General features: G+C 39.4%; 1 protein-coding gene across 1 annotated transcript in view; it reads left to right on the forward strand.

The window, feature by feature from the left end:
• The window catches only part of THSD7B (thrombospondin type 1 domain containing 7B), a 334,900-nt gene that overhangs the window by 60,555 nt on the left and 251,589 nt on the right, over positions 1–22,756 (forward strand). The window contains exon 3 of the mRNA XM_075028934.1: positions 1,384–1,557. Within this exon, the coding sequence (XP_074885035.1) occupies positions 1,419–1,557 (139 nt within the window). The 5' untranslated portion in view covers positions 1,384–1,418. The remainder of the gene's footprint in view (positions 1–1,383; positions 1,558–22,756) is intronic.

Raw genomic sequence — 22,756 nt, forward strand, 5'->3', positions numbered from 1 at the left:
AAGACAAATCTGGAAGACAGGTGTTATTGCTGTCCTTACGCTAATACGGATGTGACATTTTTTTTACTTATAAAAGTAGGATTAGTCACTAATAAGTAGAACTACGTTGAGAATTTAAACATGGTATAAACACAAAAGTTACTACATAAGAAAAAATTAATATGTAAATTTACATCAGAAACTGTCTCGTTTGATGTGGCACATACCATGAACATTTTTTGAGATTTCAAATCTGTTCCCACTTGAATGTGGATGAATCCAAAATAACTTGAAACTCATGTAAAGTCTGCCTAAGTAAGTGGCTGGTTGGTAATCTTCTGGGATGGGAGAAACAGAGATTTGAATTACTGTGCTGAATCAGAATTTTTAAGATTTTATTATGTTGTATGCCTTTCTTAATCTCTCTTGTTTTGGAAGCTTTTCCATGGTATATAAGCAATGTGGATGTTCGCTGGAGCAGGCATTTAGGAGTTGGGCTCCTGCGTCGTATGGGAGGCCCAGAGAGACATTCTTCTTTGCTTCTGGTGCTGCACAGTGATTATTTTAATGAGTTGTATGGTCTAATACTGCTCCAGCAACAGGACTTGATACATTCCTATCTTGATCACAATGCGGCTCTGGTATTCGTCTGAAGTGTTGGAGAGCTTAATTGAAATATCTTAGTCAGAGAGACCTCTCTGGAGTAACCGGTTGCTGGTTGAGCTCAAAGATCAGGGACTTAAACGCGAATCCCAGATTCCAGAGAAATGCCTGAGTAGTGTCTAGTTTGCCCTTTTAGGCTCATTCATCGTGTACTGATAAGCAATCCCTGCTTTCCTGCTTTTCCTCCTGCATTTCTCATGTTGTTTTTGGTATCCCACGTTCACACATGGTATGGAGCTAAAACAATTCCAGGTTTGGTATTCCAGTTGTCAGGGATCTTAAAATGTTGGACGTGGGGTCTGCATTCAGAGCTGAATTTTGCACCTGGAATCCATTCTCAGCTTTGGTTTAGTCTGCCTATAGCATGATAATATTCATGCTGAAGAGAAATTAAATAGAGAAAAGAAGGGACACATCACAGACTGTTATCAGATTCCTTGCCATTTATTTGCACTGGTAAATTTCTTCTTAAGAACCTGCTAAAAGCATTTACGATGGCTGGCTTTGTAGGATGGGACTGCAGGTCCTTAGGGAGCTGGCTCTCTCCTCTCTCTCGCCCCTGCCCTTTTTCCCCCCTCTCTTTCTCTTCAAGTGAAGCCTCTAAAACAGACTTGTCCTCAATGAATCCGGCACACAGGGACTATGAAATGCACAGTGACCTCCAGGTTACCCTTAGGCTGAGCCTGTTGCCTTGGTGTTTTAAGTCTTTTAGCAAGCTTTTTCTTTTTCTTTTAATTCTAGGACCAAAGAAGACAAGATACTGAATTATCTGAATTATGCTTCTACAACAGAACTGGGTTTCTCCTCACTGGGCATGGCAGAGCCTGGGGAAGTCCTTCCTTTTGTTTGTTTTCTTAATGTTACAAACAGCTGATCTGGAAGCCAGGAGAGGTCATCAGTTTGTCTGGAAAACAGGTAGGAAAAAGATATGTTGGTTTATCTACTAGATAATCCCTGTATTTGAGGATGGAGTGATTGCCCTTGCTCCATTCTGCTTTAGCTCAATAATAAATTAAAAAAGCCTGATAGTGTCTTCTGTTCTGATTTTTTTTTTTTTGGTAACTGAAGAATAGAGGGGTTTAATCTCTATTTTAAATTAGTAATCTTCATGTCTGTTGCAGTTATGCACCAGAGTGACTCTAGAGTATAATTCTGGACTCCTTAATGCTTTTAAACCAAGAGTAAAATTTTTACTGTATCCTGATATCATCATCCTAATGTTGCTTCCTTTGAAATATTTAATAATTTTGTTTGCATGTTTGAATGAAAGGGGCACACCAGCATCTTTCTGGATTAACTGAGCCAGAAGTCCATCCTCTTGGTTGATCTATTTGTAATTTCATTGGTACATTTAATGAATTATTTCTGTCCATCAGTCAGATTGGACACATGCAGTGTTTGAATGTTCAAAATCGGGCACGCACAATGTTTGGAAACTTTTGTGAAGACACATTGATAGCACTGTGATTCCTAGTGACAGGGAGGAGGTACATAGGAGATGGCGTGGTACAGATAAAACTAAGCATGACACGTTGGACGCTTATTTTGTAGCACAACACAACAACAAAGAATGTTCAATGAAATGGAAATATTGGCAAATTTGGGAAATGTTTACTCAAAGTACTTCATCAAAAATATGCAACTGAACCAGAGGTTTCATTGCCAGGATCCCTTTGAGGTTTGGCTGTTTACGACTGAGCAACAGGGCGATTAAATTTGGTGGAAAAATAATTTCCCTCCTTTTTTTGGAGAGGTTCTTTGCTGTTTTGGTTATTTGTTTTTTAATTGTAGTTCTGTAGAAGGTAAGAGACTGAATTAGCTGAATAATGAAACAATTACTCTGGGAGATCTCCTGTTGTTCTGGTAGGATCAATGCAAGCTTCTCACCCTGGCCCCTGGGATGGGAGGCTGAGTGCTGGTGAAGTGCTGGTTAAATACAATCTAATATTATATTTCTAAAGAACTTTTTTTTACAGTGTCTTGCATGTAAAATGAAGAGGAAATAAACAACAGCATAAACTGTCTTTCTCTAATTCACTGTTATTTATGTGATTTTTGAACAAGCTTTGAAAGGTAGAGTTGTTTTCTTGAGACAAATTAGACCCTTCAATGCTGTCTGTCTTCTCTTCAGTTCTGAAGTGTATTCTACCATCGGTCCTTAGAGGTGTGCATTGGAAGTCATAAAATTGTAATTTGATTTGATGATTCCAGCTGACAATAAGACATATTGATGCTTCAAAGGCACCTGAGGCAGATGTATTTAGAACTAAGAAAAGGTGGTGCACAGGTTTGTGTGAATGGGGATACCATACTCTGAAAGCCCCATAATGAGTACGTTGTAAAGGTCTGTCTTCCAGGTGCAGAAGAAAATTGTTAGTTCTTGTGACTCCCGCAGTGAATTAGAACTATCTGAGCTCTCAAGAGTAATTTTAAAAACCTTAAGTCCTAACAGTATTTTGATGCACCTTCTCTGCTTATGTAGTGATGAGAGGTAGAAAACAACTTTGAGTGAAATGTTTTCCAAATGAAAATAACTTGTGAGCTTGAGCCAGATTCATTGTCGTATTTGGCAAAAGGAAAGATGTTTTTTTTTCCTCTCCAGTTAAATATTTTTATATTTAAAAAAAAAATAATTCATTTTTCATTGGAGTATTTTGTGGAAAATTAGGTAAAAGTTATATCTAAACCCAAAATGTTTAGTTCTGGGTTGAAATGAATAGTATGTTCACTCAAAACACTTTGTTTTGCTAAGAAACAAAGTATTATTTGTGAAGCCTCTTTTCTGCAGTAGCAGTGAAGCAGCAGCATTTCTAAGTCCTGAATCTCGATCTTTTACAATCATCCTAAGAAATAACACAACTGGCTAAAATTTCTCACAACAGGCTGAATGAATACTTATTTGGGAAAAATCTTGGTTAAAAGGAGCTAGGTATATTTTGCAGTGTCAGAGCGTATGTAATAAACTAATGGCTTGCTTTTGGTAGTTCTGCTGCATGTGTTGCAGATTTAATTTCCGAGGCCTTTGGAAGCATGTATATCAAAGTATAATGGCAGTGACCTTGAAATTAGTTACAAAAGAGTGTAAATGGCAGTCTGCTGTTGGGGTGGCATATGTGGCTTGCTTTTCTATGCATTTTTTTACTTTGTATGAAATGGTTTTTCAGGTACGGTTAATCACAAAGGTGTATCTTTCTTTCAAAAGATGACAGGGAAATGTTTTGGGAAGAGAGGGTTGGTAACTTGAATGGAGCAGGTGGGTCTGGAGAGGTAGAAGGGTTAACGTAACCTGTTGGGGCAGGATATTAATCATAAGATAACTTTGGGATGTAGATCATGGAAGTCCTGACCTGATGAGATCTGTGGCTTATATAATAAAAAAAAACCAACCCAAAACCATAGTTTGAGGACTCCTGTGCTCAATACACAAAAATAAAAGTTAAATAAAAGCACAGCACAGTGAACCTAAAATGAAGTAGCGTTTAATGTCAGAACTGAGCAGATCCATTCTGATAGAAAGAAAACCTGCAGCTGTTGTCATTTTTTTAATGAAACAATCTAATGAGAAATGAGCAATCCCTAATGGGAAAGGAGATGATCTGTTTTGTTTTTAAATCTTCAATTGTCTGTTGCAAGCATGGCAAGTTACTTACCTGCTCTAGAGAAATTCAACTTCTTATTGAAATGTCATGCCTTATAATTAAATAAGATTATGCTACTGAAAGCTCTGACTTTTAAGAGAATGAATTTATGTGTACTAAAGTAAATTTTCCTAGCACATAGAAGTCCAGAGATGCATACTTAATTTGGATGGGGGAACTAAAAAAAAAAAAAAAAGGCATTATATCAGCACTGAAGATTATAAAGCGGGCTTTTTTTCAGCTGAATCCTTGGCTTTATCTAATGAAGACTCATACATTTTCATGCTGGGCTTGGTGGTCTTGGTCTAGGTGAAAGCAGTTGTATTGAAATCACTGCATCTACAAAAAACACAGGCTCTATATTTCTAAAATGTAAGAACTTGGCAGTGTGAGGTAGATTATACATACTCTTCCCTCAGCTATTCAAAGGGCTATCACGTGCATTTTGCTTATTTGTGGCCTGTCTTAAAACCATTTATTTTTAGCTTTTGGTTTTTAGAGATGATATATTAATGTCTAAATATCTGTACACTGTATCTTTTGGTTTCAAGACATTTCTTGTCAGATACTTATTTTGTGACCACCAGCCTAAACATGAGAGCAATAATTACATCAATTAAATTACTCAGCAGCCTCAAGTAGCTGAATAATTTTCTGACACTTGCTAACTAACAAAGCAGTTTTAGTGATAAAATCTTCAGAAAACTTAATTGGATCTAAATCCTTGTAAATTAATATTGTTTAATGCAATAGCCAATTAGCAATTTGCATATTTCACCATGTTGACTTTCTTCAGCTCTGAATGGTCCTAAAAGTGCCTGGAATTTCTGTAATGCAAATATGTCTATGTTTTAGTGATGGCCATTCAAGCTTTTAAAACTGTATATAGAATATTGATACATGCATGAATCCACAGCATGATTCTTGTTGGTTTATTTTTTGGTGAAACTCTAAAATTTAGTTCTGAAGTCTAAATTAATTCTAAAATATGTGCAACACAGGAAATATTTTGGGTGTTTTGCAGGAGGGAGGCTGGTAATTAGGATTAAAAAATGCTGAAGATCAGCCCTTCCCAGAGACACTTGCAGTTGCTGCATGGGCAGGTTGCAGTCTCACCATCACTGCGGGTGTCTTCAGCTCGTCCATGAACTACGCTTCAGTAACCATGCATGTGCTATTTCCCCCAAAATACTCACAGAATGAAAGGGTTAAGGGACATACCCCATAAAGGTGGTTCTTGGAGCTAAACAGTGATGTGGCTTTTTTTTTAAATAAGGGGAATATTGTAAACATGTTTTTGTAGGATGAAAATGTTCCAATTTTTAGGAAAATAGCTCTCTAATTGTGGTAAAATGCTATTTAACATGGAAATAATACCATGTCTACTGTGGAAGGGAGAAAGGGGACTATCAGAAACCCAGATGTGGTGTCCCAGCGAGTTCTCCATCTGTAATTCTCTCAAAAAAATGAATTGGGATGGCAATTTAGCCCAGCAGGGACATGCTCCCTGTTACAAATGGAAGAGCACTGCAAGTGAGATAGCAGACTGGGAAATGGATTTGTAATACAGTTGATCACAGTAGAGAGATTTTTACCTGAGGAAGAAACCATTAATCTTCTGGTGTTTGTCGGCTTCTGGGAGCTAGGTGTGGTGAGCCCTAAGGTCTCTTGCCCCAGGTGAACGCAAAAAAACTTTAGTTCAGAGTTATTACCCATATTTGAAAGTCCTTCTTAAAGTAGGGTTAGCAAATGGATTTTGATCGTTAGTCTTTCTTCAGAAACAATCCATAAGGGAAAGGGTACGAAATGAACTTTTCTGAGAACAAGTTCTAACGTGGAGGAACCTTTGAACTGCTCGTGAATGTGGGTGAGCCAGTTATGGCTAAGATGAAAAAGATCTTTTGTTCTCTGTTCTCAGATAATACTGCCATAAAATGCCCTTTCTCAAGATCGTAATTTCAGGAAGGCCAAGTGCTGGTTTGGAAGTGCCTTTGACCTTATGTCTTAAAAGACAAACTTTTACCTATGTAGACCAAATGTTAAAAGGAGTCCAGATCTTCAAAGGACAGTAGAACTCAAACCTACAGAAAAGAGATTCAGAGATAGCTCTGCAACAAGTGATATTTTTCCAAAAGCCCTACAAGATGAAGAATGATAATCTATACTAGATTAAGTGGTTTTTTTATTTGATAGGACAACAATTCATGAATGAAGTGCAAATGTCTTTATAGTGATCTTTGTGTAGCATCTAGAAGTTTTTATGATATTTCTGACTGTCTGATGCTTCCATGCTTCTCATTTTGTGGCAAATGTTCTAACTGTAGGTTATTCTTATGTTGTCTTGGTGGATGGAATTTCAAATATTTAAACTCTAAAGTGGAAATTTAACCTTGATTTAATCAAACTTTGAATGATTCTAAGGTTCTTCACTATACTAAGAGTTTAGGACTGCAGTGATTCTCTTGGGTTATAGATTGCAATCTTGTCATATTGACAGCAGAAACAATTAATAAATAATTATTAAAAAACCTGTTAAGTTCCATTCTAAAACTAGTCAGATTCTTGCCATAAACTTGATGATTGAAAAGTCGTTCTAAAATGGTAAGCCTTGTTTTTACCTTTAACTTTATTAATGACCAGTTTATGCCTTTGTACTTAAGCCAGACTATAATTTAAGTAACTCTTTTTTGGTAGTTGCTCCTAATGTATTTGCAAATTAAGGATACCAAGCTATTCTGGACCCCTGTTGGTAAACATATTCTCTTTGAACTGGTTTGTCAACTTAAAACTTTTCTTAGCATTGCTCCTCAGAATTATATCAAATCTCAGACGAGATTCCACCCACTGATATTTTACCATTTTAATTAGAAGTGCCTGACTTAAAATATCTCAGAATCATATAGGTGGTGCTCTTGTTGAATATTTTGTAATAAACAGTTTTAATTTAAAGTAGGTTAGTTGTTTTTAATCTGCTGGTATAGTTCCATTAAGTAGCCATTAAAAAAAGTGACTTAAATTTCAAAAATAGTACTTTAGTTCCAAATTTGTCTAAAATAATTCTTTACAAAGTATGTTTTATGGCACAATATCAATTATGCTTTTATTTCTGCAAAATGTTTTAAAAAACCCAATAATACTTGAAGCTTTAAAGAAAGTTGTTTTGCAAAATTTCATTAGCAGCAAAACTTAATGTGCTCCCTGCTATCAGTCACTGATATTTGAGAAGATGTAAGAGTGGCCTGAAAGCTAATCTCATATTTCCTTAGATAGGAGTGCAGTTGTCTCAGATTGCTAAATATTTGGTTTTCTCTCCTCATTATTGCTTTGCCTTTCCTATCCACATTTCACCTTTCTGTTCCACACACCTATTAATTTTATTACATATGGTTCTGCTACTTCCCCTCACCCTTATCATTCCAGTTCTGGTATGGTATCCTCATCTGATCTTATTTTCTCACCAGCTGAATCCAGCTTGTCTTGGAGTTGTGGAGATGTATCTGTTGCCTTACTTTATAACCCTTTGCAGTGGTTGTACAAATAATATTTAGATGGGTGAGACATTTCAAAGGTGGTGGAGACCTTGTGTCCTCAGGCAGTAAATACTGGTGAGTTTGTCAGAGAACTGGGCAAACGTACGTGAGAAAAGCTTCATGTCTCTCCTGAAGAACCTTTCCTATGCTGGAAGCTCATCTTCCAGCCTGGTCTTTCCTCCAGGTGCTTGAGGTCTGCTGCTGTGTTGGATAAATGCGCCACAGCAGCCCCTTGCATACCCACCTGGGGCCTGTCCACCATAGCTTCTGGATTTATCCTTAACCCACAGGGCTAAAAGCTCAGCGTTTGGGACATGGCTGAAGAACCTGCCCTGTTGGCACAGAGCATGCCATCCGGTGTCAGAGACAGTGGAATTGTTCCTCGAGGAGTTTGGGAAGTGTAATCAGAGATGCAGAAATGCTTAAACTGGTGCCATTTTTCCTTGTCCATAAAACTTGGTATGTTCTTACTAGTTTGAGTTTCCTGTAGGGACTGAAGACACCAGGGAAATGTTCCTGGTGGCACTGCTTGAAGAAAGAATTGCTGGCTTCTGTATTTTTTCCTAGAAAAACACAGTACAGCAACCAATACGGGGAGCATAGAGTATCAGTCAAATTAAAAGGCAAGCAAAGGAGGAACTGAAGTGACACTGAAATATATTTTAACATTAACGCTTTATATGGTTGACGATAATAGGCAGTGTACTTGTTCCTCAGCGGAGATGAGTACTGTGCAGCAGTGTAGCTGTAGGCTGATGGCAGTGTTTGCTGAGTTCAGATGTAAGCTTTACAGCATGTGCCTGGTAATTTTGTTATTGTCGGGCTTGCAAAACTATTTCAATAGTTCTTTTACACAAAGACTACATGCTTTAACAAATATCTTTGTCTAGCCGACATCAAATGTTCGGTAGGTGGTGGTTTAAACTAGATTACACAGGAGATTCACACTAATCTTTTAATGTCCCTCTTGCCTTCCTGAGAATAGTAGTTTTTGAGAATAAGGTGGTTTTTTTCCGTTTTTTGTTGGTATTGGGAAAAGTGTAAGTTAGGCGTCTTATCCTTTTCTTTCCTCAATAGTTACTATGGGAACAGAGCTGCGGGTCACAGGGGAAAATCTGCAAAAGTGGTTTCTTTTAAATTGTTCATTTAAAAAAAAACCGATAGCTTATTATTGGAATTGTGGTACTTTTCATTCAACTTTGTTGGATTGTATTGTTGTACATATTTCACTCACAAAAGAAGCACAGTGAATGGCAAGAAAAACAGATGGGGATGTTTTTGTACTTTTTCCTTGGGGTTAATATTTTTTTAATTGAATGCAGCTGTTGGAAAGATTTCTGTTGTTACGTATAGGCGGAGCATTAAAAATGGATGATCATATTTTCAGCCTGTTTCAGCAGAGTACTAGATTTAATTATTCTGCTGCCCTTGTTCAGAACCCTGCAGGTTGGTGTTTTTTTTAATAATTATATCTTAAGTTAGTTAGAATAAGAGTTTCACTTTGCCACTTAATTGAACGATTTCAGTATATAGGGGTAATCACTTTCTCATTCAGCTCTTGTGTAGAGCACAATTATTATGGGTGAAAATACACAAAATTGTATTAGAAATCTCTAAGATGCCTGTTGTTGTTCTCAGTATGCAGATAATGCAACTGATTCTTTCTAGGGACATGAGTTTTGGGTAGTCTGCCCACTGATACCCATGTTTCCCTAGATTTTTTTTTTTTTTTCCCCCTCTGGTATGTATGAGAATAGTCCTGTTGTCATCAACTTATTTTTTCTTCTCTTCAAAAAGAAAAAAGAATTTCTTCATCTTCTTTTCAAAAAATGTGAATGGTAAAAGACAGAAAAACGAAATGGAGACGTTAGAAGGGATAGGGGATATTGCATGGTAATCCAGATTATTGACATAGTGTGCATATGGTTTATTTTAATCACTCTCAGCTAGTGGATAGATATGATGAACTGCCTACTTAATATAGTAGTTTTGAATATGTCAGCTTCAGTTTGCGTAGGGAATTCCTGCTGAGATCAGTAGGAGCGCGGTGTGTGAATCCAGAGGCAGTCCTTACTGTTGATTACGCTGCCTGGTGTCTACCACTTCGTAGACTTCTGCAGTTCCTTCTTCCAGAGACCTTTTAAAGTTCATGGTTAAATGTATCTCCGTGTCATAGTTGCGTATAACAGTGATTTAGGATTACAGAGCTAAATTTGGAAAAGCACGTTAAAACCTCATTATAGCAGTTCTAAATAATATTGGTTCTATATGCTGGGGGATGAGTTGTGGACAGTTGCTGCAGTACACCCAGCTTTTGTGTGCCATGTCCTGGTAGGCTAGCCATGAAAAATCACTTTTCAAATGAGAACTTAATAAAAACTTTCCTGCTCTGATCGCTAAGCCCTACTCCCTGTGCGATTAGTGGTTTCATTTCTTTCTCAGCAGTTGGGTAATGATTATGGCTCCAGATGCTGCAGGAGTGATAAAGAGAGTGATTAATTTCACTTGAAAGGGCATATGTTCAAAGAGGAGCCAGCCCAACGCCTCGAACGCGCAGCCCACGTCGCTGCCGCGCCGCAGCTTGCACGCCTTGGTACCCAACTGTTCCAGGGGAAAGTACCAGTAAACCTATGTTATTTATCTTAAGCCAATATATTTGCTGCTTAGTTTTGCCCACTCATTGATGTATGTTGTTTTTTTTTTTTCCCCTCACTGTATTCCACAGGATCTGGTTTTAAAAGCTCTTTGTGTCTCTTTATAAAGCAGTGCTGTCAAACTTTCAGCAGAAGACTTTGAGAAGGGGCTGATGCCACCAGCGCAGCCCAAGTAACTGCGAACAAGTTCAGAGTTATGTTTATACCCTGCACAGAATGGACTGGTAATGAAAGGATTTGTATTCCCTGGCGTAGTCAACAGCAACTTTAAAAGTGTTCCTACGCTTTATTTGCAATAATAGTTCACACCATATGACTTGCTGAAAAATCCTGACATTTAAAGTATTACATTTTCAATATACTTAAAAAATTAAATGTGTAAGGTAGGTACTTCAGTGAGTCTTTATTAGGACTTTATTGACCCATTGAATAGGTCAACAGAAGTATGAAACGTGGCTGGTAGTGCCAGCCACGTGATTAAATACAGGGCGAGGGGATATCTGGTGTTTATTGTGTTACCATCTGAACTTTTTCACTGATTGGTGTCCTCTGGGGTTTATTCTTATCACCCCTGAGATCTAAAGACCTTCAAATATCAATAGTTTAAAATATCCACCTATGTGTGAGGCATGTTTTACTTCTCTACAGTATGACATTTATAACCATAAATTTCACAAGTTTGAAGCTGCTGAAGACAAAAATAAATTCAGCACTTGTGACATCTTTAAGATCTTTTGACCCATTAGTTAAATTGATTTATGTCACCCGGTTGCTTTTAAGCAAAATAAGCACTTTTCTTCTAGCTATTGAAGAGTATCAGTCAACTTTCACAGTGGAGACACTGGAGGTAGAAAAATTATTTCTATACGTTCAATAAATTCTGATGTGTATTAACTGCATAGTTTTGAAACAGCTTGCCTGGATGGAGTACAGAATTGGAGGTTTTTACAGACAAGGATGAAAAGGAGGCTGTAATGATGAAACACCAGGAACTTTTCTGAAGTTCTTTTATTAAATGTGGTGCACATAAGGTAGCACTCATGTAAAGTTTTTATTGTCGTTCCCTTAATATTCTTGCTTGTGTTAATAACGTTATGCTGTATTCAAGCAGAAGTAAAAATGAGTTTCAATAAATTGTTTGCAGCTCTGTGTGTTAAATGTGTATGCTATATGACTAGAATAAGCAATTTATCCAAGCTTTCAGTATTTTCGGTTAAACTAATTCAGTACATCTATTTTTCATAACCAAATTTAGTTGTATCTTGATTTAAACCATTGTTACCATGAAAATTTGTGATTCTGCAGATGTGTATTCCCAAATTTAGCTTTATTCAGTGTCAGTGGTGAGCTCGTAAGGTGTGAAGTTGTATCTGTGCTTAACAGGTAGCTGACATGTATTCGTTTTGAAGTTGTAGAAATCCGATAATGAGGGTTTATCCAAAGTTTAACTATTATTGATCATACTTTTCTCTTAAGGAAATATCAGTCATTTATCTTATCTTCTGCATTCTTCTGCAAAGTGCCTTACTTACAAAGAAAACCTTACTTCCAAACATGAAAAAGTTGTGCAAAAAACCCTGAACAACCCAAGTATATCCTTGTATGCGTAGCACTGAGATGAAAGTTACGGTGTGTGTCTGAGTGTTAAATACGTCACTTACGTGTTAGTGTCTGTGTGTGTATGTTTATGCATTATTTTTTGCATGTATTTATATGTCAGCTATGTATAACTGTGTTGCCATCTAGCCAAGGACACTGGTGTAATGGCAGAAAGAGAAACATAGCTGCAACATTTTGAAAAGGCTGGAGAAGGATCAAATGAGAGACAGGGAATTCAGAGTAAATGATGACAGTAATGTTATTGTGCCCTAAGGGTCTTGCAAAGTACAGTACTTAAAACCCAATTTTTGCTTTGTAGATAAGTGAGCATGTCTCAGTTAAGTCAATATATGTGTGCAATAGATGATAAAGCTTGGTATTACACACTTTTTTGGATATTTTTCATACTTACTGCTTTGAAGGTAACATTATATTTATGTTTGGCGCACTCTAAAGTACTTCATGCTTTTTGTTACGAACTTTCAAACATGTTGCTTGGTTTAGTAATGGGAGCTCAGGCAGCCCAAAATTTTCACTCTCATGTTAGGTGTTTATTGATGGCTAATTGACTACTGACCTTTGCTAGGACTGTCTCCAAAAGAGCAAGGAGTGACACCAGGGGATAACAAATCAAATAAATTGAAAAGCAGAGGAGGAAATGTAATTATGTGCAGTTACATTTAAATATTGAAGGCTGCTTTTTTGCATGAAAACAAAGGTGAAAACAAAAAAAAATCCCTGCTTTGCTTAGAGATATTTTAAAATTTTAATGTACTCTGATATAAAAACAAAAAAAGTTTTACTACTTCATCTTCTTCACTGTGATTTACTTGTCCTTGATTGATTTTTTAAAATAGATGAACCAGCTTTCAAAGTCCTGAAAATGATTTAATTATTACAGCACACAGGGTCCCAAATCACATTTAAGGTATTTTGATACAGTTTATGGAATAAACTGGTGAACAGATGCAGAGGATTGAAAGTTGCTGGTACTCAAATCTACTAGATGATTCTGCAGGCAGAAGATTCCCCATCGACCTTAACTGAAAGGTCAGGAGCTAACCTTAGTAGATGCCATTTAATACAATATGACTGGGATAAATATATTGTAACTATATGTCTGTGTGTCTTAGTGTATCAGGAGGTAAAGAAATGGTAAACTTGCAATGTTCTGAATATATTACCAAATAAAGCTATGCAGCATTCGGTAAAGCAATTACATAAAAAGCATTACAGTCAGCTTCAATTCCAATATTAGCAGTAATAATCAATCATTTTCAATCCAAGGGATGGTCTAATCGCTTTTTGTTGCGGCTTTGAAAGGTTACATTACTCAGTTATCTTGCAACTGAGCAACCTTTTCATGTTTCCTTCATGTAGGATTTTATAAATGTTCTTTCTTTTAATCTCAGTATTTTGGTATTGGCTATTTCTGTGAGAGTTTAAAAATTTCCCTAACCTTTTCTCATCCCAATATCACTTCTTACAGTTCTTAAACATTTTTGGAGTAGAAGACCTAATTGTCACAAGCAACGGATGAATTTTTTTAATCTGTTTATCTCTGGAAAATCTCCTTTTTGCTCCTTGTGCTGGTGTTGCCACTTTTCTTTGTGGTGGAATAAGCATCCTACCTCAGTAATGTCATTCAGCTTCACCCAGCGCTTGTTCCTGTGCAGTTCAAGGACTTTTCTTCCTTTGGCACACTTCAGATTGTGAGTCTGACCTTCTCACAGAGTCTGTTCTCCAGTGTAATCCCCGTGACCAACAGTGGTTTCTCTCCTCTGCTTTGTTCACAGCTGTGTGGGCAGCGTGCTGCAGGCTCTGTTATAGATCACTGCTGGTGGATATTAATTGATACTAGCTAGGTAACCCTATTTAATTACTTCCTTCATCAGGTAATTTGGGAAGTGGTTAAGGACAATCGTATTATCACCATTAGGGTAGCACTAGTAAGTTGATACTTTTAACGAAAGACAGACACATGAGAAAATGGGAAAAAGATGATTTCTGTCAGGTTTTCTTCCTGCTTCACCTCTCAAGGACAACAGGTATACTGGGTGGTTGACTGATAAAGCGACAGACTTGATTCAACTTTTTTTCTAAAAATACAAGTTTTACAGGACCTGATTTCCAGCCCCTCCCAAAAGCCTAGATACTTTGTGAAAGATCCTTGTTTTCAGGTCTCCTGGAACCAATTCCAGCCAATGCTTTTGTCATGGTTTAACCCCAGCCGGCAGCCAAGCACCACGCGGCTGCTCACTCATTCCCCTCACAGTGGGATGGGGGAGAGAACTGGAAGATTAAAAGTGAGAAAACTCGTGGGCTGAGATAAAGACAGTTTAATAGGCAAAGCAAAAGCTGCACACACAAGCAAAGCAAAACCAGGAATTCGTTCAGCACTTGCCATGGGCAGGGAGGTGTTCAGCCATCTTCAGGAATGCAGGGCTCCGTCACGTGCAATGGTTACTTGGGGAGACAAACACCATCACTCTGAACGTCCCCCCTTCCTCCTTTTTCCCCCAGCTTTATTGCTGACCGTGACGCCCTATGGTCTGGGATATCCCTTGGGTCAGTTGGGGTCAGCTGTCCCGGCTGTGTCCCCTCCCAACTCCTTGTGCCCCCCCAGCCTCCTCGCTGGTGGGTGGGGGGAGAAGCAGAAAAGCCCTTGGCTCTGGGTAAGCACTGCTCAGCAGTAACGAAAACAGCTCTGTATTATCAACACTGTTTCCAGCATAGATCCAAAACACAGCCCCATACCAGCTTCTGTGAAGAAAAGTAACTCTACCCCAGCCAAAACCAGCACACCTTTTTAGTTGTGTACAGTGTCATTTAGATAATATTAATTACAATGCAAAATACTGGTGGGTTTTTTTAATTTTTTTTTTTTTTTGTAGCAAAAGACTATCTCCTTTTCTTAGATATGAACCTGGCTAACAGTTGAATTACTGTATCCTGGATGATGCCCGTTGGCCCATAAATTTGCTTCTTCTGTTGACTAGTAAAATGAGCATATTTTGCATGAATGAGAACTAAAAGGTCCATGGCATGGTTTTTTTCCCATGTGAATAGCAATTGAAGCAGCTGGGAAGTTTTAGCTCAAGAATAAATTATCAGAGATTTGTTCCTTTTTCTGTCTTTGATGGTATCGGCAAAGCTGTCTGTTAATATACTGCTGATGGATTTTTAATTTTTTTTAAAAATCCTAACCATTTCTTCGTGCCTGGCCTGAATATACATTTTAGGGCCAGTAACTGTCCCTGTATCCTATGGACAGATACACGTGTTCTGGTCTGCTTGTCTTCAGGTAGCTATTAACATGTGGAAGATCCATATATCTGAATGAATTTCTGTTGTGGTGTTTTTTTATTTTTACTCTTTATCAACATAAATCCATTCAGTCTGACTTCTGTTGCCTTTATGCACTGACAGCTGCACGGAGGTGGCATAGGATGGTACATGAAACTGCTGATTGTTAATGTCATGCATTATTCTAGGCTTGCTTTTTTTTTTTAACTAGGCTGGTAAATGCCATATGTAAAATTTCATAACTTTCTCATAAACCCCTTTTAGTATCTCTCTGGAGACTCTATTGATAAACTTTCCCTTAAGCATACATACAAATTAAATGTGAGAACCTGCGGCCAAAAGAAATTGCTCCAAGGCAGTGATTCTCAAGGATGAAAAATCAATAAGAGTTTCATTAAGGAAGAAAAGTTTAGACAGGCTCTTTGCTTTGCTTTCCTTTCCTATGGAAAGTAGAGGGAGAAACCATTTTATTCAGCTTTATTCTTAGAAATAGGAGTCGTAATGTTGATGTGGGAGTCTCGAAGCTTCAATGTGGCTGGGTGAAAGGGTCTGGTGACTGTGATCTCTTTGCCTGTATCCCCAGTGTATCTTTCCAAATTGTCCTCCTTCAGCTCTTTTCATTTGTTTGAGCGGTACCTGCTGTAAGTGGCATTATTCTCCGGAGAAGCTGCCTCGGCTGATAACACAGAACTTGTTTAAGTGGGTGTGTTTATGCAAGAGGTTACAGCGTGGGCTTGCAGAGCTGCTGCCAAAGGGAGCCGTGTCCTCCTCCACGTAGGGGTTTCCACCCATAGCCCCGCTCCTCAGCGGGTCAGGTTGGGTGACTGTGCTGGATGGCTTGACTTAGATAGCTGATGTGATGGAAACCATATATATATTTTTCTCTCTATATTTTTAAGGCTTTTCTGCTGAATCAGCTGTCTGAGAAGCGATCCGCCCTGCGGCAGATGCGGTGAGGATGAGCAGCGGGAGGGCAGGAGGACGCTGCGGGGTGGGTAGGGGCAGGGGGACGAGAGCAGCCCACGCGTGGGAGCCGTGTGGGTGAGCGTGCACGCAGACGCTGACACGGGCGCCCGCTCGGTCTGTGCGTAGGAGCTCCTCTCTGCTGGGAAGATTGTGTTTGTGGAAGCTGGACTTCTATAGCAACAGTATTTCCCTGTCATAACTCTCAATTTGTTTTTTTTTTTTTTTAGTTTTGCTATTAAAACTTGGTGATGACACATGTTAACAGTCTTACGGTGATATTCGGCAGTTATACATCTGTTTGTTTTCATTAAATACTGTTTTTTGAAAAGTTTTAGCGGTGATCCGATTAAAACGCACTTAGGATGGAAAACCTGGCAGAGGTCCTCTCAGCCAAGAGCAGATTTATTTCTCCAAGCTTGTTTAAAAAAACAGGAATGCTGGCAGGGTTGAATAGTAAATATGAGCTGTACATCTTGTTCAGTGGGCTTTTTCGGATGCCTTGCATGAACCGAACAAGTGAGTAAGTGAGATGCACGTGACTGAGGGCTCTGACAGAGTTGTGGTGATGGATTAAAATCAGATGAGTGAAGCTGCTGCCACCCCTGACCATCTGCCCTGCTCTTTGTTTGTGCATCCCAGAACGGCAATATTTGGTCTGTTCATGAATCAGCTTTTATCAAACAGGTTTTAGTCTGGAATATTAAAGTAAGCTGAACTGGGGCTGGTTTACTTTAATAGGCTTCTCCTAAATGGTTTTGGGGGAGCTTTCAGACTGCCCCAGCTGTCTAAAAAAGCATGCTAAAAATGGGATGTTATTGGTATTTCTGAGGCTGACTTAGGTAATGTACTCCTGCTCCTTCCTCGCTTGCATCTTCTTATTCCACTGCTCTGTGTAAATGCGAATGTGCACCGTTACGTGGTTGCTCTGCTTCAGCGTTGAGGTTACCGGCGTCCACAGCCCTGAGCGTCCCTGTCCCACGCTTCCCTGTGCGGCATCGCCCGTCCTGAGAGTCGGCACAAATGCTGCTCTGAGCCCAGAGTTTCTCCTCAGAGTATTTAAAATTGGGGGCCTTTTTACCACTCCAGTCCTGCAAAAGCGCTGTTGCCCATTTGTAAATATTTTCTCTTAAGAGCAAGCTACTGTTTGTTTCTTAGTTATTTGCGTGATAATGTATAAAGTGATTGCCTAACTTATATCTTCATCTGCAGAGCACCCAAACTGTAATTCGGGGAAATATTTTGCTTGGTTTTAGAGCAAAATTGGGTTAAAGTTGATTAGCTGTGGCAGATGTGGTGCACCACAAACCTACGCTGATTGTGTTACATGCAATAAGCAGTAATAAAGAAGTGTTTGGGGCTGAAAGTCCCACGCTTCTAAGCGCTGTGGGCTGCCGGGTGACCTGTTCACCTTTCCTAGGTTTTGAACAGTGGCAAGTGAACAGATTGGATCAGATCTTGTTTCAGCATCATCTGTTTCCACAGCTGAAGCTCCCATATGATCAGATTGTATAAATTATTTAAGATGCAGAAGCTGTGTAACCAGAGTCTCCAGTAAAGGTTAAGGCTCCATCTGTTCTGCCAACCTCGAGGAATGCGCATTTCATGGCATTGCCTGTGTTGCGGGATGACATCATACGAGTCGGGAACGTTCAAACGTGCCCTGAACTGTTGCTTCGTATTTGCTTCGCGGTACTGAAGACCTCACCACGTTAGCACCGTATGCCCGAAATGCTCTTGGCCCAACTTCAGTCAGTCAGCCCGTGCTGCCAAGTGCACCTTCGGCACCAGGTTTAGCATCTTCTGACAAAAGCTGGACTGGACTGTGTACAGCACTGAGAAAAGACATACGTGATCTGAGAGGTCTTTGTGCAATAGGAGGAAAAGACGAAAAAACTAAATAGGAAAAAAAAGAAATCCAGTCTTTTGGGTTCCTGTTGTACATACTCAGTCTTGTTTAAATCATGTTTTCAATTAAAAATCTTAGTATTAAAAATCAGTATTTTAGTGATTCTATTCAGAAATTAGGGCCGCAGCATTTTTTGTAGCACAAAACCAAATGAAATTATTCCATGTGCAGGTGATGAGAATAAGAATGGCGTTTTGGAAGTTGAAACTCTTTTTTTTGCAAGTTTTGATGCTGACAAGCTCCTCCTCTTGAAGAGGAGGAGTTGAGTTTCTAAAAAGCTCTCTGAAAAAGAACTTTGCTTTGTGACATTAAAATTAAATATTCACACTGTCTTCTGTTTTCTTCTCAAACCCAAGAAAAATATATATTTTCTGTGTACTGCATTCTACGTATATTGAAGAAAGAGAAATGTGTTTTCTTTAAATTTGCATGGCTTCAGGTTTAAGGAGTTGCTCCGAACATCACAGCTGCTTATAATAGTATTGTGAGAGGAAGGAAGGATGAAGTTTAGTCTCATAGATTAAGATTGCAAACTTCTAAAGCTTAATTTTCAGAGCTTCATTTTCTTCTGTTCAGTTTATTCTAGCTCCCATTTTGGACTCTTTTTCTTAAGGCTGGCTGATTTCCCTTCAGTGAGAAACCAGGCAGGGCGATAGATAAAATATCTACTGTGTAGCTCTTGTATCATTTTTCTAAACATAATAATTATGTTCTAGCCTTGCATTCTTCTAATACAAAACCCGAGGTACTGTGTTCCTGCTTTTTTCCAAGAACAATATATAAAGCCTGAATAGGTGAGGCGGTGACAGCTGGCTGGTACCGCTGGTGTTACAGGTTGTTAGAGATTGCGTTAATGGGCTCTGTTCTGGAGAGATTTATAGCTCACAGCTTTTGGAGGGAGCAACTGAAGCTAAATAAAGTAGAGGGTGGTTTTTTTTTTTTTAATTTGAGAAGATTTTTAGACAGAGATATGGTTTGGCAGACCTGCTTGGCCTCATCAAAAACTTTTTTTTTGCATGTGCGTAATAGCTTGAAAGTGGAATAATTTTGACCAGCATACTGTTGTATATTAGGGCTCAGCACTTTGCAACTATTGAAGACGGATCGGGCGGAGCTAATGTGTTTTTGGTACTGAACTCAGGTGGGCATTTATGGACGGCAGCAGCACAGGCAGTGTAGAGGCTCTGGAGAAACCCTTTTCTCTGTTGCCTGCAGAGGCAGTGGTGGGTTGGGCAGGGAGAAGACACCATCCCTGTCTCTGAGCCCTGGGCTTGGGATGTGCTTGGTTTGGGCTATGGTGGCAGCCCAGGAGCTGTGCAGCAGTTTTAGGAGGTGTACATTTCCCCTGCCCCTACCAAAGAGTAGCTGAGCCGTTCAGCCTGAATCAAAGATTTATCCCAGAGAGAAGAAGGAAATTAAGAGGAGACAGTTAAATCTCTTTTTATGCTTTTTGACTTTATGGGATTTTTTCGTTCGGTGCCGCGACTGTGGTTTTCTGAGCTGAAAGCTGAAAATATAACAGAACATAAAAGCTCATAAATTTAACATAAGGCAGAAAGGCCATAGAATGAATAAATACATTTACCTTCCAGGGAATATCTTTTGCCAGTAGACTTCTCTCCGTTCAGATCAGGCTCCACCATCTCAAGCATACACACTCCTCTGTAAATCTTGTTTCTGGAAAGAAATTGCTCCCAAAAGACTTTAGAGGCTCCTTCGAAGAGTACCGCTAACTAGTGAGGGCAGGTGGCCATCCTAATTTTTCCTAATTTTAATTAAACCACCTAGTTTTTTGGTACTTTTAAAGAAAGTAAAAGAGTGAGGGTTTCTAAGAGCTGTGACCTCTTTTCTGTCTTTTGTCCCTGCACTGCTAACGCGAGACCCATTTCCTACCTCCTCTTGCCTGGATCCTCCCCCTGTCCCTGTGAAGCTTTGCATCAAGTTGGGAAAAGAAGAAAAACTGCAAAGGAAGGTTAGTGGTCACGTAGGACATACTGCGCTGAGGGCTGTGATAGCGTGGGAAGAAGGATGTTTGTCAGCACATTACCATGCTCAGGGTCATCAATAAAAAGGAATGTAATTGTCACTCTTCTTCTGCAATACTTTCTTTAGATTGTTTTTTTTTTTCCCCATCTCTCTAAATTCATAGCTTTGGCAACAAATGCTCTTGTGGGGACCAGTCAGCAGAGAGTTAAACTCTGGTACTTGATATGTAGTTTACCTAAGCTTAGGGTAATTGCAGAAAAACAGAATTTGCAGCAGAAAGATAACAATCAAATCCAATGTGACAAATTGTGAGATGCTAACCACTGCTGTTGTAGCAAGCGTGCTCCTGCTCCGTGGCCTGCCGGTTGTTTTCTGTGCTGTTGTGAGTGCCTGTCTACTTTGGGAAAAAATGGTTGAATGAACAGACCAGGACAGTGGAGAATATCTCTGGTTTAATAGTTTTGTCAGGCCTCTGATGTTCATTCTAATATAAGCTTTTCAACTGAGGAAAGAATAAACTTTCTATTAAAACTCATTAACTGCCCAAAATCATAGTGGCCTTTTATGCATTTTTAGAGTGGTCAGGCTTGCTTAAAGTCAACATGGCATTATTTTTCTCAAGCAAAGGTGTTTTACTCCCTCTAAAATCATGGGAGATCCTTTTCTCCCTGGTCAGTTCTTGAACACCCTTCATTAATTTCCCTCAAGTGGCTGAGTTAGTGATAAAATATTTGAGAGAGAAATTTTGTTGCCTGTGTTAAGTTTCTCTCTTAATTTTTCAGAAAGATGGGCAGGGAAAGCTGTGATACCTGCTTGCTGTAGGGAGAAGCTGCTCAAATTATCTAATATAAATCAAATTGAGATCGAAGTGCTTCATTGATTTATTAATGGGATGTAATTAACCAGCAATCAGTGAACTATACATTCAAGACCAATATCAGCAATGGACCAGATGAGCTGCAGTACAAGACGCTTGGTATAAATTTATAAACATCTCTCTATAATGACTCAAGAAATTTCTAATCATCCCCTCCACCGCAAAAAAAGCCCCGCCCACCCCCCACCCCCCCCCCCCCACCCCCAAAGTTATATCCCCCCATACCCAGTCGTGCAGGGTCCTCCCCCTCCCATGGGAGACATGGGTGCTATGCCTGTCTGCACCCACCTGCCTTGTGAGGTCTGCCTCTCTGGGGGGAGATCCACGCCGCTCCTCTCTTCCCACTGCTTTCTCCCCTCTGCTATAAGAAAAAAAATAAATCTTGCTTTTTATCTTTTTCAAGCTGATTTCTTTCTTTGTTTCAAAAGTCTCCGTGTAGTTCCCTGGTCGCTATATAATCTGGCTGATGGCTTATGGTCATCCTCCTTGGAATAGACTAATTTTGGGCAGGCACCATCTGGGGCAGTTTTGGGTGCCCCCACTACCATACAAAACTCTGATAAACTACATCTAGGAGTAGTTCTTGGAACTGCTTTTTCTGGATATGATATTTAAATCCCAGACATGGGATTACCTTGGGGTAACAGACTTAGTCTTACTCATAGCTTAAAGTAGCAAGCAGCGTGATAGAGCCATGACTGCACATCTCCCCGCTTACCTCCAGTCACTTTGCAGCTGCATCCATTTGTCTTATTTGCTAAATGGCCTTCCCATTTGAAAAGGGATAGAGGAATAGATCATAGAATCATAGAATGGTTTGGGTTGGAAGGGACCTTAAAGATCATCTAGTTCCAACCCCCCTGCCCTGGGCAGGGACACCTTCCACTAGACCAGGTTGCTCAAAGCCCCATCCAACCTGGCCTGGAACACTGCCAGGGATGGGGCAGCCACAGCCTCTCTGGGCAACCTGTTCCAGTGCCTCACCACCCTCACAGTGGAGAACTTCTGCCTTACATCTAATCCAAATCTGCCCTCTCAGTTTAAAGCCATTATCCCTTGTCCTATCATTTGTAGAAAATCCCTCTCTGTCTTTCCTGTAGCCCCCCTTTAGGTACTGGCAGGCTGCTATAGGGTCTCCCCAGACCCTTCTCTTCTCCAGGCTGAACAGCCCCAACTCTCTCAGCCTGTCTTCATAGGAGAGGTGCTCCAGCCCCCCGATCATCTTTGTGGCCCTCCTCTGGACTCACTCCAACAGGTCCAGATGAGAAAACGCAGTTTTTGCTTTATTATACCTCACCTTAAGAGGAAATACCCTTTTCATGTTAACAAAGAAGAAATATTAATTCATGTCCGTAGCTGGTTTCCTCTGGGTAAATAGTCAGTTTGCCTGCAGTAATTTCAGAGTGATAGAACATGCAGATATATTTTTTGTGTTTTGTTTGGTTCAATCGGCAGAATCTGACAGGCTGCATCTCCAATCTCTCATTCAGTTTCAAGACAAAATATTATTCTGGATATCAGTTTATATTTCTAGCATATTAAAGAAACAGATCTTTTCTTCACAGATTATGGGTCTGTTGCCAATTTACCATTTTTTTTCCTTTTATCCTCTATTTTCAAGATGCAGCATGTTTCTGTCTTCAGAGTCGTTG

The sequence above is a fragment of the Buteo buteo genome, chromosome 5 (genome assembly GCF_964188355.1).
Source record: "Buteo buteo chromosome 5, bButBut1.hap1.1, whole genome shotgun sequence".
Classification (NCBI taxonomy): Eukaryota; Metazoa; Chordata; class Aves; order Accipitriformes; family Accipitridae; genus Buteo; species Buteo buteo.